At 34.2% G+C, this 15,484-nt stretch overlaps 1 protein-coding gene across 10 annotated transcripts in view; it reads right to left on the reverse strand.

The window, feature by feature from the left end:
* The window catches only part of SNAP91 (synaptosome associated protein 91), a 162,787-nt gene that overhangs the window by 48,611 nt on the left and 98,692 nt on the right, over window positions 1–15,484 (reverse strand). For 8 of the 10 annotated variants that reach the window (XM_054557032.2, NM_001135486.1, XM_054557035.2 and 5 more), the window contains 4 exon segments: window positions 12,708–12,817; window positions 10,532–10,650; window positions 6,415–6,429; window positions 6,101–6,268 (listed from right to left, as the gene is read on the reverse strand). In XM_054557032.2, coding sequence (XP_054413007.2) covers window positions 6,101–6,268; window positions 6,415–6,429; window positions 10,532–10,650; window positions 12,708–12,817 — 412 coding nt within the window. 10 annotated transcript variants of the gene reach the window in all.

The raw sequence follows: 15,484 nt of genomic DNA on the forward strand, positions 1-15,484 counted from the left end.
CTAAGTGTTAAGTCTTCACTATCCTTGAAAAGCATTTTCAAACATAACCAATAACTTATTTTAAAGACATAAAGAGATAAAAATAGGGTATGATACCATAATGCAATTATATTTTTCTAGTTATTTGGAAAATAATCTATTTTCAACAGATTAAAACTATAGTTTCACATTTTAAGACTAAAATTGTATTATTATTTATAGAATATCATTAACATATGAGCAGCCACAGTTTATAAATGCCCATTTTACAAATGGCTGATGTGTACAAATGCCTCCCAGTGTGTTTCTACCAACAAACAATGTTAGTTAAGGTAAGAAGTCTTTGAGCTTGCATAGAGATGCTATAGTTTCAAAAGTACAGAAGGAATCAAGCCATGATAAGCATGACAGGCTTAGGAGAAGAAAACCCTGGAGAGTGGAGACCAGCACCCACCTAGAACCTGTCACTTACCTGCTAGACTTCCCATCCCCAAATACTGTCTTCTGCAATATCTACTCATGTTTCCTGGAACACTGTTCCTTCAGTCATGAAAATAACTTGTCATATATACTTGGGAAGTGCTACACAGTACATGCTCTTCCTTGGTGATTTACTTAGTATATTAGGCTCTAGGACGTGCTACTGTCAAGATACTTGTTTCTCAGTTTGACCTGGCATGTCCCAAACTGAGTATGAAACACTCTTTGGTAATGTGGAGTTCTAGTTTTACGCGGAATAACAAACATTAAACTAGATACTTACTTGGGTTAAAAGGCCCTTTACCAAATCAAAAATATCCCTAGAAGGGACAACAGGACATCAGTTATTCATATCTTATGGATTAATCTGATCTGATTGTTCCTCTTGGTTATACTGAGGAAATATATGTTCAATTTATTCACTATTAGAGACAGAGTCTTACTCTGTTGCCCAGGCTGGAGTGCAGTGGCAATATCATAGCTCACTATAGCTTTGAACTACTGGTCTCAAGTGATCCTCTGGCCTCAGCCTCCTCAGGTACTGGGATTACAGGCCTACAGCACTATGCCCGGCCAGGAATATATGTTTTGAGTGTCAGGTCAGCTGAGAGGCCAAATAAATAAAACCAAAGAATGAAGAATACATCAAGGGATAGAGTAGGCCTACTTTCTAAATGCCATGTTAAGGATACTATACTTGAGGACTTAGAGCAACACACCCTCTACAAGCAGGGCAGAAGAATATAAGAGAAGTATGAAAAGATGTTGGGAGGGCTGTAAATATTTTGCCATGAGTCAGGTCAGTTGTTTTCTTTTTTTTCGTTCCTAAAAAATTTGGAACTGAGGCCAACAATATTGCAAAGAGTAGAAACACATAGCAGTCATATATATTGCCATTATTAAATTTATCTGTAACAGTCTTGTGATTTAGGTTCTACTGTCTCCATTCTGTAGATAACACAACCAAAGCTTAAAGTGTGTGTGTTCTCATCACAAACAATAAGTGAGGTAATGCATATATGTTGATTAGCTCAACTTAGCCATTCCACAATGTATACATACTTCAAAACATCATGTTGTACATGAGATATATATATATATATATATATATATATACTTTTTCAATTAAAAATTATTTTTATAAAAAGGTCTGATGACTTGACTAAAGTTACACAGCAAGAAAATGGCAGAGTTAGGATTTGGCTCAGAGCTGTCTGAGCTTTATGTGTTTAGCCACTGTACTGCATTTTTTATGAAATATGTCTCATTCTATTATATTACTCCCCTCTTTATTATTGAATAAACATCAGTTACATTAGTTCCAGGGATCAAATAGATATTTATGGGCTGACCCCTTTAGGTTATCACTTATGTGTAAGGAGATAAAGCCCATATTGTTATAGCTACATCCTTAGAAGAGGGTTTCAAAAAATCCCTTTGTCAGCAAGATATCTCCTTTTAATGCTTCTCTTGTTACGGGAAACTAAATATTATCAACTTAACTCATCTACACCTGTCAGAAATTTTCTTAAAGGTAGGAGCTGCAGCTGCTCCCACCCCCAGCTGTTTGAATCTTCCTAGCCCCGAAGGAGACATGAATGAGTGTCCAGATGGTACCAGGCCCAATCACTGTCTGACTGCAGCCACAAAAGAGACCTTGAGTGAGAACTGCCCAGCTGAGCTCAGTCAGCCACCAGAACTGTGAGAGATAAAATTTGAATTTGTTAAAAAATAAACAAAACTTTTTAAAATATCTAGTTTTTTTCATTATAAATAGCAGCATTATCTTTCCAGTATTGCAAACTAAAGCTATTTCCAGTTCAGTTCTCCTTTTCATGTTACCCATTTGCAGTTAATTTCTACATTCTGTCAGTTTTTCAACCAGCTCTATTTCCTAGAAATGCATGCTCCTGCTGTTCTTCAATTATGGACTCAGTCTAGGCCTTAACCCATAAACTGAGCTGACTGCTGCAGACTAGTCTTTTTTCCCCTTCTAGCAGTCTAAGACAGAATTTTCCTCTCAAACTTTTTATCATATGACTACCTCTCTCAAATCTAAGAGCTGTTGTTTCCCCCAGCCTGACCTATTCTCCCCATCTACTTTGGCCACATAAGCCATCTTAAATCACACATTCAGCACAAAGGTTCCAATTGTTCTCAACAGCCCAAATGTCACATTCTGGTTCCTCTTTGTCCCCAAAGGTCCCAGGTTATAAGGCTCTTACATGAAATCTAGTTGAAAGTGTTTAATTATTGGTTTTAAGGAAGGTTGGTTAACTTAGTTTTTTGACCAACATGTACCCAATGTGATCAGGCTTGTGAGGTAAGTTCTTTGGTTTTCCAGCCACTTGGTTTAATGTTTGCAGACTACTAACCTCATGAAGGTTTACTCACAAATTGACACATTTGATTGAAAGGGTATCCTTGTTGGTGTGCCGAGGAATTAGCATCAATTTAGCATTCTAGTATTTAGAAAAACCCTGTGTTGTTCAAATCAATGTTCTATTGTCAGTAAAATTTGCATCAATATAAAAATAGGTTATTTTTAAGGATTTTGTCTTTTATTTTTGTCAATATTTATAAATTTTACTAAATTTTAAAGGCATAACACCGCCTTGCAATCCTGCTCTGCATGATCATAAAAAGATCTCATTTCTTAAAAGTTCACTTTAAAAAATGAAGCATTTAATAAATGTATCTGACAAAAATTTTTTAATGACTTACATAAACTACCTACATTGAAAGGACTAAAACATTACTTGTGTGTCAATCAGAATACTTCTGTTGAAAATCACAAAAATTTATTATTTTTAAAATTTGTAATTTAAATATAGTACTAAAATACATTAAGTTTTAATATTTGATAGGGATGAAATTAAATAGCCATCCTTCTGAAATTAAAATCCATTAAGCTTTATTTCTAAAGAAATCTACTTAGTTGCTGTACATATTACATAGGACCTCAAAAAGGCATGTTTTAAAGTTGTAAAGTTATGCTGTGTTAAACAAAACATAACTGGTTTTCTGCCCATTGTAGAGAGACAAAATATTAAAAAAATGGCCACACGAAATGGCCAAAGAGATTTTAGCTTAGGTTTTTATTAAAAATTAAATCTCTGAATAATTTCTTAAAAACCAATGAAGGCATGAAAGAAATTACAGAAAATCACTGAAAATCACAAAACAGATAATGACATATACAGACTCCTGAACATAAAGGATGCAAATTTTATAGCTATCAGAAGCCAGGAGACAATTTATAGAACTATACAGATCAATAAAATAATTATGATGTGATTTTCAGATGTAATTGTCATTGTATACTCATTTCTCAGCCAGATGACTGGAAAGGATATTGACAAAATCACAAGAACAGTCTCATTCTTTGACATTAAGTTACATGATTCTCTGCAGTACTCATCCTTTAAGCTTATACTTAAAGCTACAAAGAATGCCATCATGAAAATTTTCTAAACGTACAGATTTTTCTACTTGATGAATATAGTCAAAACAGAAATAAATGACAAACAAAAACAGCATAATGGCACAAAGAATATTTCAAATAAATATCTTAGTGTTTATTATTCTAGAGGGCTGTGCAGGAAGTAAGATAGAGTTGATTGATTTCTTTGAGGTAATCAACTCCTTATAAGTGGACTGAAAACAAAAAATCTAAACAGCTAAGGTGTAGAAATGTTTCAGCACAAAATTATTATACATCCTGTCCATATTTTCCTTACTTTTTTTCTGTTAACACAAGCCTATGAGAAACTACCCATAACTACATCAATAACAGAGGGTGGGGGAAAGATAGATTATACATTAAAACATTTATTAAGTGTATTACCTATTATTATTATGGAACTTTCAAGCTAGAAGGACCTTAGAGATCTTCTAGACCAAGTTTCCAATTGTATAGATGGGAGAACTGAGGCCAAAGGAGGTCAAGAGGCTTACCTTTAGTCAGGCCTAAACAACTTTGACAAACTCTATTTACCACCTGATTTAGATTTGTGGAAGGAAGAGGAAGTTGATTTTACAAATGTAAGCTAAAATTTAAATTTTTTGTTTCAAAGGATACAGGGGCATAAATGAAAACCTAACCCTCTATAGTGGGTGACTCGTTTTAATTTAATTTTATTTTTGAGACAGGGCCTTGCTCTGTCACCCAGGATAAAATGCAGTGGCATGATCAGGCTCACTGTAACCTCCACCTCCTGGGCTCAAGCAATCCTCCTGCCTCAGTCTCCCAAGTAGCTTGGACTACAGGTGCTTGCCACCACAACTGGCTAGCTTTTAATTATTTTGTAGAGACAGGGTCTCACTGTATTGCCCAAGCTGGTCTCAAACTCCTGAGCTCAAGCAATTCTCCCATCTTGGCCTCCCAAAGTACTAGTATTACAGATGTGAGCCACTGCGCCAGACCATGGGTGACTCTTTATTCAAGGGTCTGCAATCCTTTCTCTCCTACTCTTTTACACACAGGTTTCTCCTGTTCCATAGGAATGGACAGCAAGGCAGCAGGAAATGTCTTTTTTGTAGCAGTGGCAACAATGCTGTGTCTAGCAGAGTGCTCCTTGTCTTGGATGACGTTGGCCAACCTTAGAGACTGGAGCATGGCATGTAGCAGAGTCGTAGGTGACAGTGTGTTAAATGTATGTTTCCAGGGGTATATATTGATTACACCAAAGCCTGCCAAATCTCTCTTGCTTTCACCATTTTCTTCCTCCAATTTCTTTACCATATTCTCAAAATGTCCTGGGAAAGATGCTATATGGTAATGAAGATACACAAAACTATAATGACTATAACATCACTTGACGTATGTGTTTGATATGAGAACTTCTTTAGGTGTGGACATTGGTACCACACAGATGGGGATACATATATGAATGAACAGGCTTTACATGGCTCATCAGGTCCAGGTATATTATACGGGCAGAGTCCAAGATGTTTTAGTGGGTCAGAATTTACATTTCCATGGAAAGCATATTTTTAGACAATCATTTCAAAGACTGACTTAAATCTGTTTTCAATCAGCCTTTCAAGTGCTGCTTCAGATGTTTTCTCAGAGTTCCAAAACCAAAGATGATCCAAGTTTTTATTTGGACAGAACAAACTTAAAGCTGTAAAAACAGACACATCCCTAAACTCTCTTTGGAGGCCTCCCAACCTGAATTACTCTTAGATTATTTTTTGCCCTAAATATTAAGAAATAACTTAGGCCAGTGTTGCTCCTCCTACATTCCCCAAATATTTTCTGGGCTAGTTCTAATCTGGCCAAAAAACCTAAATAAACCTAAAGGTGACAGAGAGCTCTGGTACCACTTTTATACAGACACTGGAGAGCAGGAACATAAAGGCAGGAGTTCTGAAGGCAGCAACATGAATTCTAATGTTAAAAAACCTGAAAATCAAATGGGCCTGATGCATTGCAATCTCTGCTATAAAATTACTAAAATTAAGTGAAGAGAAAGTTGATGAATTTAGTGAAGATAAAATATACATGAATCAACATTGAAAAAGTACTTAAACACTCTGACATGCTGTTACATAATGGAAAAAATTTTAAAGACCTTAACTCCCAAGTAATTTTAGCAATCCTGAAAGGAAAATGAAAGTAGCAGCAAGACTAACTAACCTCCAAAGAGATCCACTTCAGCAGTGACAGCAGTAACAGTTGTAGTAGTGGAGGCAGAAGCTGAGGCAGTTGCAATTTCAGCAGTTGTAGTAGGAAGGGTAGGTTCTGGTGCAAATGGATCTGAAATCTGTGCTTCAGAGGGAACAGAGGAAAGTGCAGCCAAAGAATCTATATTTCACCAGAGACAGAGAGCAAACGGAGAGAAGAAAAGCAAAGGACAAAAGATATACCAGACTCCAAATGATCAAAATAAGGACAGTTGTTACACACAGAAGTCTGTCAAAATGGAAGTTTAAAAACAAAGCTTTACTCACCCTCTCCCAAAAGGTCTACCGATGTCCATTACATGGCAGCATATGAATAAATAAAAGCTAAAGTTGAAACATGCAACCATACCAATGTCCAAGCCAGATAAGGCACTAACTAAAAAAACCTTAGCTTTATGTGTCTTCTACACCATTTGTAATTAAAAAATAAATGTACTACCTATTATCATGGAACTTTCAAGCTAGAAGGGACCTAGAGATCCTCTAGACCAAGTTTCACCTATAGACATGTACTCCAGGTTTTATTAACAAGCAAATGGGTCACAAAACTACTTGTGCTGTAGCTAACCTTACACATGAAGATATCAGAGTCATATGATCACATAATATTGATTAGCTTTCAAATACATGTTGGTAAATAATTTTAATTCTAATAAATTCTGGCAGTAATCCCATATTTCTCAAAAAAAGTAGAAATTTCACTTTAAGCATGTATAAAAAGAAACTGTTTTCCCAGGTCTAAAATATACAGACACACAACACACACTTATTTGTGCTTCTGCAACATGAATTTACTATGAAGAAAATAAAAATCACTCTCTCTATTAGGGAGCCAAAGATGAGGATTTAAAAAATCCTCTGTATTCTTTCAGCCGATTGCGTTCATCACCAGCCTGTAGAAATGCCAAATCTTACATGCACAATTTAAATTAAATTTACTAAAATAAAGTTGCTAAAATTTGGTTGCTTTACACCAACAGGAAAAAAATGTTATCATTACAATATGTCCCCTGAAATAAAAATGTGTGTTAGTACCTATAATCCCCAAGAAAAATTTAGAGACATTTGAGTGGCTACGGTCCTTGGAAATGAGACCATCCAATTAGGCTTACAGAGTTTTACAGTTTATAATTTACTGCCTAGTTATACAGAATTCAAATATGCTTCAATAATAGAAGTGGCTTGATCTTATCAAACAAGATTGACAAAACAATTTTATTTTTTTGCTTAGTCCAATGAACAAACACATATCTGTTACAATTTAGCATCGCCTTCAACCATGACTGGGTATCCACCGGGCAAATTATAGAAGTTTATTTCAATTTCTAAAAGTCTTATAATTTTTACTATTTTGCTTAGAAATTAGAGAATTTCTTTATTAGCATTTCCCCCCAAAGCTGACTTTTCTATTGCTATGAAATGTTGCAGTTGTAGATGTTTTGTTGAGGCAAAAGTGCTGTCTAATCATCAAAAGATGAACATCAGGCCCTATAAGGTACCTTTGTACTAATTATAAAAATGTACTCCCTGGGGCAAGGAGAGGGACAGCATTAGGACAAATATCTAATGCATGCGGGGCTTAAAACCTAGATAACTGGTTGATAGGTGCAGCAAACCACCATGGCACATGTATACCTATGTAACAAACATTCTGCACATGTATCCCAGAACCTAAAGTTAAAAAAGAAAGAAATAAGAAAGTTTACATGGTTTTCACATATTTATCATTTTAAACAGGTTAAAGATAGTACCTTTCTTGTGTAAATGTAGTGATGACCAGCATAGTACTTGTCACAGAAGGAGCACTCAATCAATATTAGCTTTCATTGTAACTTGAGAACTATCTTAGTTTTTATTTTAAAATTAATCTTATGTGTTTATCAAAAAAACTTTAACCTTATAGTCATTTAAAATGACTGAAAAAAGCATAAAAATATGCTTTTAAAATCAAACTACTATGGAAACTGATTTACCCCAAATTTTGGCCCATTAGCTTACCTATTGGGACAACTGATGTTTAGCCATATGAACAAGCCCCATTTTGTCAGAAATATAATTTGGATCCAACTGCCCTTTTGTGATTTTTTTTTCTTTTTTTTTTGAGAAAGGATCTCACTATGTTGCTCAGGCTGGATTGGACTCTTAACTACTGGGCTTAAGTGAGATTCTCATCTCAGCCTCCTCAGAAGCTACATGCATGAGCCACTGTACTCATTTTTTTTAAATCCAATTGTCTTTGGTAAACCAGTGAGTTCGTTTTACTGTCTTATGGCGAAAATTTGAAAATAAAATAAAAGCTATATTCTAAAATAAAAGCTATAATATCTTAAAAAGAAGAAAAAAAAAGGTACTCCCTGTAGTGAGACAGATTAGAAAAAGTAAAGCATCTCTTTCTCAAGGATAATGAGAAAGGCTCACAGCGTGGCTATAGAGTTCCGGCTGGATTTCAGCCCCCTTGCCCTGCCTTTGAGCAATGCATGATCTACACTGTCCATATAGTACAGTCCTGGCTAAAACCATACTGCTCTGCTTTCTCTTTTTATGTCCAATGATATTTTAATGTTTCAATCATCAATAGTTACATATTTCTAACTTTAAAGGCTAAAATGTATTCTAATGAAATTGGTTATTACAATCAATTCCTTATGATATTATGTGTCTTAGCAAAAAGTATTTAGAGATGAAAATGAATAAAAATGTTATATTGCAATTCAACAAAATTTCACCTTTTATTTTTTCCTTTTATTTATTTGGCATTCTTCTTTTAGTGCCAAAATTTTTTTAAAAAAGATAAAATTTATCTTCAGTTTCATGCCAGGGAATATGGAAAAGGGACTAGTTTACAGTTTCACTGTTTATTCATTAAAGTTCTAACAAAGACAATATGGTAATGAAAATAAATTATTAGCAAATTAAAATAATCAATGATGAAGCTCAGAATAAAAACATGAGTAAAAAAGAATGCCCTTATAAAATCTCTTCAGCAATATTTTCCGTTACCAATCGAAATTTAATAAAGTTAAATAAAGCTGAGAGAACAATTTTATTTTAAAAATTGATAGCTGTAGCCTTAGGAGTTGAACATTTCAATATAGGATAAGGTTTACATATTTAAAATGGAAACATGCCAACATTTTAAATGTTCTTATTTATAGTTAGCAACATTATTTCAGAACTGATTATCTTTCTCTTATTTTTGTTACCAAAATAACTTGGAAATGAGATCAAGAGATTACAGATAGGACTTTTGATGTTATACTGACACACTGTTTAACAAGACCACCAAAGGATATCTAATTATTTAGAGAAATATAACTTCATTTGACTTAGTTATTATTGTGCACTAAAGGCTCTGATTCTGCAATGTTATGTTGTTACAGATCTTGTCTGCTAGCGATGCAAATAATCTCTGTATGGGAGAAAAGATAACCTCAAGGCTATGATTTTTATTACCCTATAGGACATTAACAGCTTTCTATCTAACCTAGCCATCTTATTCTAACATTCCTTTTAAAATACCTATAAATACTCAGTTCCTCAAAATGTTCTTTGAGACAGCTTTATCATCTTACTGGTTTCCTCATTAGTGAGTTATTAAGTCTTTTATTTCTGTTGCTCCTATAGTTGTACAAGGCATGTCTTAAACTTTTTGAAAATTTTATTCTGATAGTTTGGTGCAGGAGGGCATGGTATTTAAAACCAACTCTTTGCAACTTTGAGCATTATGAAGCAATTACTTTAATTTTTATATCAATATTAAATGTTTTAAATCAAATATTTATAAAAGGCTGATTTTTTTTCCTGAGATCCATAAATAAAGTGGGAATCAAGTGCTTAGATGTGATTCCTCTCGGTCAATCAGTTTAAGTATGGATTTTTCTGGTACAAATAAGAATCTGTAAAAAGATTTCAACTGTATGAAGTCAAATACAATGTGAATAAAATCAATTCAGGCCTAAAAGAATCCAGCAAGGAGGCTACACCTGACCAAACCAAATTAGATATGCTACCTTTGAGTAACCATAAATTAAGGGGACTACTCAATCCTCTAAGGCCTGAGTCTCTAGAGAACAATTACTAAAATTAATCAAAATTTTAGAGTAGTAATAAAGAACAAAAAAAAACCCCACAAAACTTCCTTATTCCAACTGTTAAAATAAAAACTATATGACTAGTTGAACATTCTCACTGTATTACAGGCACTTTCTCTGTCTCTCTCTCTCAATATATATTTCAATCAATAAATGCCATTCTTAACATTTTCCCTCCAAGTTTCTAATACCATTTTGGATAATCAAAAGGTAAATATTAACAATTATAGCCTAAGTAAAAACAATGAAATAAAATGAATAGAGAAACGGCAAGGCTGTCTGGTTTCACTCACCTCCCCATGCAGTGGCTCCTCCAGCAGGTGGTGGTGGTGCTGGTGCTGCGGCTGCTGCTGCCCCTCCAGAGGAAAAGTCTGGCTGGAGGTCCAGGAGATCACTAGATGGTTTAGAAGTGCTGAAAGGAAAATAAAACATTAAAATCAGATTTTGAAATTTTATAACATAAAGGTGTTTTTGAATAAAGACATGCAGAAATCATCAAAGATTTTAGGTATTTTAAATCCAATAAAAGAATAATACTTTGGAAAGTATAGAGATATAGCATATACCAAGAGTTGGCAAACTACTTTTGTCAAGGGCAAGATGGTAAGTATTTTAGACTTTGAGGGACAGTTGGTCTCTATCATTACTTGACTCTGCTAATGTAGAATGAAATTAAGACATAGACAATACATAAACAAATCAACATGTCTTTGTTCAAATAAAACTTTATTTACAAAAACAGAGAGTGGGCTGGAGTTGATCTATGTGAAGCATTCTACAGGGAAATCAAAATCATAACCTTGAGGTTATCTTTTTTCTATTTCCTAAAATCTTTTGTATAGAAAAAAAATTCATGTCTTGAGAAGAACTTATTTATAAACCAAAGAACACTAAAGGGAATTATTAACCACTAATTTATCTTTTTCCTACGTTAGACTATAATATATCAAGTTTGCCTGTAAGAGGACTCACCTAAAACGACTACTGCATTTTTTATTTTTACTCAGTTGAGGCTGTGCTTTTCAAAGCTTCTCTGTCTGTAGAAGCTCCAAGGAGCAGCCTTACTATTCAAAGTATAGGCCTCAAACTAGCAGCATCCTGGGACGTTTTTATAAATGCAAAATCTCAGGCATACCCTGTATCTACCACCTCAGAATCTTCATTTTAATAAGATGCCAAAAAAATTCACATGTACATTCAGATTTGAGGAGCACTAGCTTAAAGGTTACAAGGCCAGCTGCCAAGCCATCAGGGTCCCAGGTTCCCCACCTGTCTTCATAAACAGCAGTTTCATCGTTATCTTTTTTTACATATTGGATTTCCAAGTAATATTCTTTTGAAGAAAGGATTCTGCTGCTTTTAAAAAAAAGTTTCAAAACCACTGAAACCATTGCTTAGTTTTGATGTCCATTTCGTAAATACAACTGGACTAAATACCAGGAAAGGAATACATATTTATTATTAATATCTTAAAGCTTTTGTAAGAAGCAATTTAATTAGAACAGTAACAGAAAGGACTTGGTTACTGTTCTAATTTGGTTACTGTTCTAATTTGCTATTATAAAATTTGCTATTATAAAATACCAAATTTGCTATTATAAAATGCAGAACTAAGCAAGTAGAGAGTAAAGCACACAGTTAACATGGGTACAATACTTGGATTTCTTGCTCAGTTCAAAGTTCAAGTCTCCAAACATAGGGCATTCATAATCAGAGTCAAAGACACTACAAAATGATATTAGAATCCTCTTAAGGCAAATGAACTAAGGAATTGACCTAAACTTATTATTTGAGGACACACCTATGAGCTAGGGATTGATTTTAGGAGGCTAGAGATTTCAAAGAACGCACAGTCATCCCCAGATTTCTCACTACTGTTCTGATCTGTAGGTTCTATAAAAACTGATTAGGAATACCCCAAAGGCCTCCTCCTACCACCAGAGTGTGAGTTCCTCATATGCACTAGCTAATTGGTCAAACAATTCCAAGTTGGGGTGTGTGTGTGTGTGTGTGTGTGTGTGTGTGTGTGTGTGTGTGTGTGTGTGTGTGTGTGTGTGTGTGTGTGTGTGTGTGTGTGTGTGTGTGTGTGTGTGTGTGTGTGTGTGTGTGTGTGTGTGTGTGTGTGTGTGTTTTAAAGCATTTTAAAATACCTTTTGAATCTCCCACAAGAAGAAACTAATTTTAGAAAACACTTTCCATATCAGCCAATTTCAGAATAAACTGTGTGTATCATTCTTCCATTCCCTTTCCCAGTTTGTGACAACAAGGTGATTTCTATAGTTTAGGTCCTTCTAATGATTTAAGAGGCACAGGAGTAAAACAATGTACTTTGTGTAGTAAAAACTTCAACATATCACATTACTAGGATTAGATTTCCTTTGGTGAAATCATTTGGGTACAGCACATAAAAATACAACCAAATTCTAATAAAATATTAATAAACAGTTAACTGCATATTTATTAACCAACCTGACTGGGACAGCCGCAGATGCAGTTGCAAATAAATCAACCGGTGGGGATGTGTCAATAGTTTTAGCTGGTGTAGAATTAGGAGACGTTACAGTTGTGACTGGAGAAGACTGAAAGTGAAGATGCACAACACACTCGAGTCAAATATGAATCTACAGGACACAGGGCAGCAGGATTTTTCTTTGTATACCCATGACATGCCCAGCAATTTTTTTTTGTAATTCTTTGTAGAGGAAAAAAAAACTCAATAAAATTTGAAATCAAGGATTGTAATAAATAATCAATATTGGCTAAAACATGTTACAAATTTTAAATGTAATTTATATAAAATGATAAAATATTTGGCTTAACATTGCAATGACTTCCATTCATTAATTAAAATAAAAGCTAAATATATTTCTTGAACATAAAATTATTAGGAAAGATCTTACTAGCTGCAAAAAATTTCAAAAATTATCAGTTGTAGTAACTGCTAAAAAAACCAATGTCATTATTTTTTCTTGTCATCCTAAAAAGATTTCTTGTGAGGTCCTCTCAGATGACCTTCAAATCCAGAAATCTAACTTGCAAAATAGTTCACAGTTGGAAGAGAATGATTCACAAGCAAGATTCAAGTCACTGATGTTTTGAAGATATGACTATAGCCCATCACTAATATGACATAGATAAAACTAAAAAGGTAAAAATAAAATCTAGTATTTATTTTTCTGGACTGGTTTTTTAAGAAGAGGTATTAATAGTCAATTAATATATTACAAGATTTTTATTTAGTTACTGTAACTAAACAGTTTTGTCTGGTATATTTAATTCTCCATGCATTCACAAGAGAAAGATTAATGGAACATTTCAAAACAATCTATTGATACTTAGTTCTGTAAGTGGAGATGAGATATAACAGCAGGAAGATTCATGAAGACCAAGACCAAGCCAGGGCTATCAGATACTCCCCTAACTGGGCATCTGACTTCAAACAGACCAAACATAAAGGAAGTTTTAAAAAGAATAATTTGAAGAAAAAAAAAACTGAGGAGATCAGAAATTTACAGAAATTTACAGACTTATATGTTTGTCCAAGAATATACTAATCCAAAAGTCAAAATTCAATAGATACACAAGTGCCAGGCATTTAGCACTTCAAGAAAGGTAGACACATGAGCAGTGTGGATGTTGTTGATCAGAAAATATCAACTCAGACCTCTCTTTTCAACAAAAATCCAAATCTTCCAAATGGAATACAAAACATGATCAATGGAAGAGAAAGGACTAGTTAAAGCTAATTGTATGTCATCCACTGGGAACACTGAGAAATCCTCTAAGAAAAGGTTTTTAAAAGCCAATGCATGTAAATAAGTTTAGAAAAAATGATACTGATGAAACACTGAGAACTTATTGACAGCAATAAATATTATCAACATAAATGCAAAAAATGAAACTCTACAGAAGCCCATTAAAAAATGCCTTGTAACAACAAGCTCTGAGGAGATGTAAGAGCTAGGAAAACAGAACCCAAATAATCTGTTATTACAAAAAGAAAAAGTCAGTAAAATTCAATTTGGCCAAAATGTAGAAACAGACCAACCCAAAGGATGCCACAATTTTACGACACTCTACTCAGCAGTCATATATTGGAGTTTTTCACATAGACATAATGGTTTTAAACCTGGCCTTATATCAGAATAAATGGAGCTTTTCACTTGTTTGTTTTATCTGACTGATTGTTCAAGGTCCCTGAGGGGATCTTAGGCAGCCAGCCAACCCATCAGTGGCATAGTACATGGTGTCTGGAAATCACCAGTGCAGCCATAATGATATACTTGAATATCTGTAATGACAGCAATTATATAATGGAAATTTGTCAAAGAGGAAAAAACACATCTATTACATTTTTGTCTGAAGAATACAGTGGTAAATGTGAACTAAAGACCTATAGAAGTAAATACTCTTGTCACTAATAACCCTAATCCTGTCCTTTCACATGGTAAAAAAAGAGACGAGGAGGTAAATGAGTTATTAAAGTTATTATAGTAGACTGTCTAAAAGGCATATTTGTGGAAAGACATCCAATTACAATGGATTTTTCTACCATTGAAACATGCACAATATCACATTACCTACCTCATACGACTCTGATTTAGAATATGTAAAAATGTTTTACAACTATTAAAACATTCTACTGATAACATTTGTTTTCTGTTGTAATATAAATACATGAAAATCTCTCCAACTTTAAAAATATTTAGTCCAAACAAAGGACTAAATTACATATACTATACTACATTGGACTTAGAAACAAATATAAAGGAGGATACATAAAAACGTAACTTAGCTTTCCTCAAACAATTTAAATTAGAATTACCATATGACCCAGCAATTCCACTTCTGGGTATATACCCCCAAAGAATCAAAACCAGGGACTTAAATAGGTATTTGTACACCCACGTTCACAGAAGCATTATTCATAAACCCAAATGATACAAGCAACCAAATATCTACTGACGGATGAATGCATGAATAAAGTGTGGTATATACATATAATGGAACATAATTCGGCCTTCAAAAGGGAGGAAATTCAGGCACATGGTACAACATGGCTGAACCTTGAAGATACGCTAAGTGAAATAAACCAGTCACCAAAGGACAGATACTATATGAGTTCACATATATGAGGTTCCCAGAGTAATAAAATTCATAGAGACAGAAAGAATGGTGGTTGCCAGGGGCTCGGGGAGAGAGGGAGGTGGGGAGTTATTGTTTAATGGTATAGTTACAGTTTTGAA

Source organism: Pongo abelii, chromosome 5, assembly GCF_028885655.2.
Source record: "Pongo abelii isolate AG06213 chromosome 5, NHGRI_mPonAbe1-v2.0_pri, whole genome shotgun sequence".
In the NCBI taxonomy this organism is placed as follows: Eukaryota; Metazoa; Chordata; class Mammalia; order Primates; family Hominidae; genus Pongo; species Pongo abelii.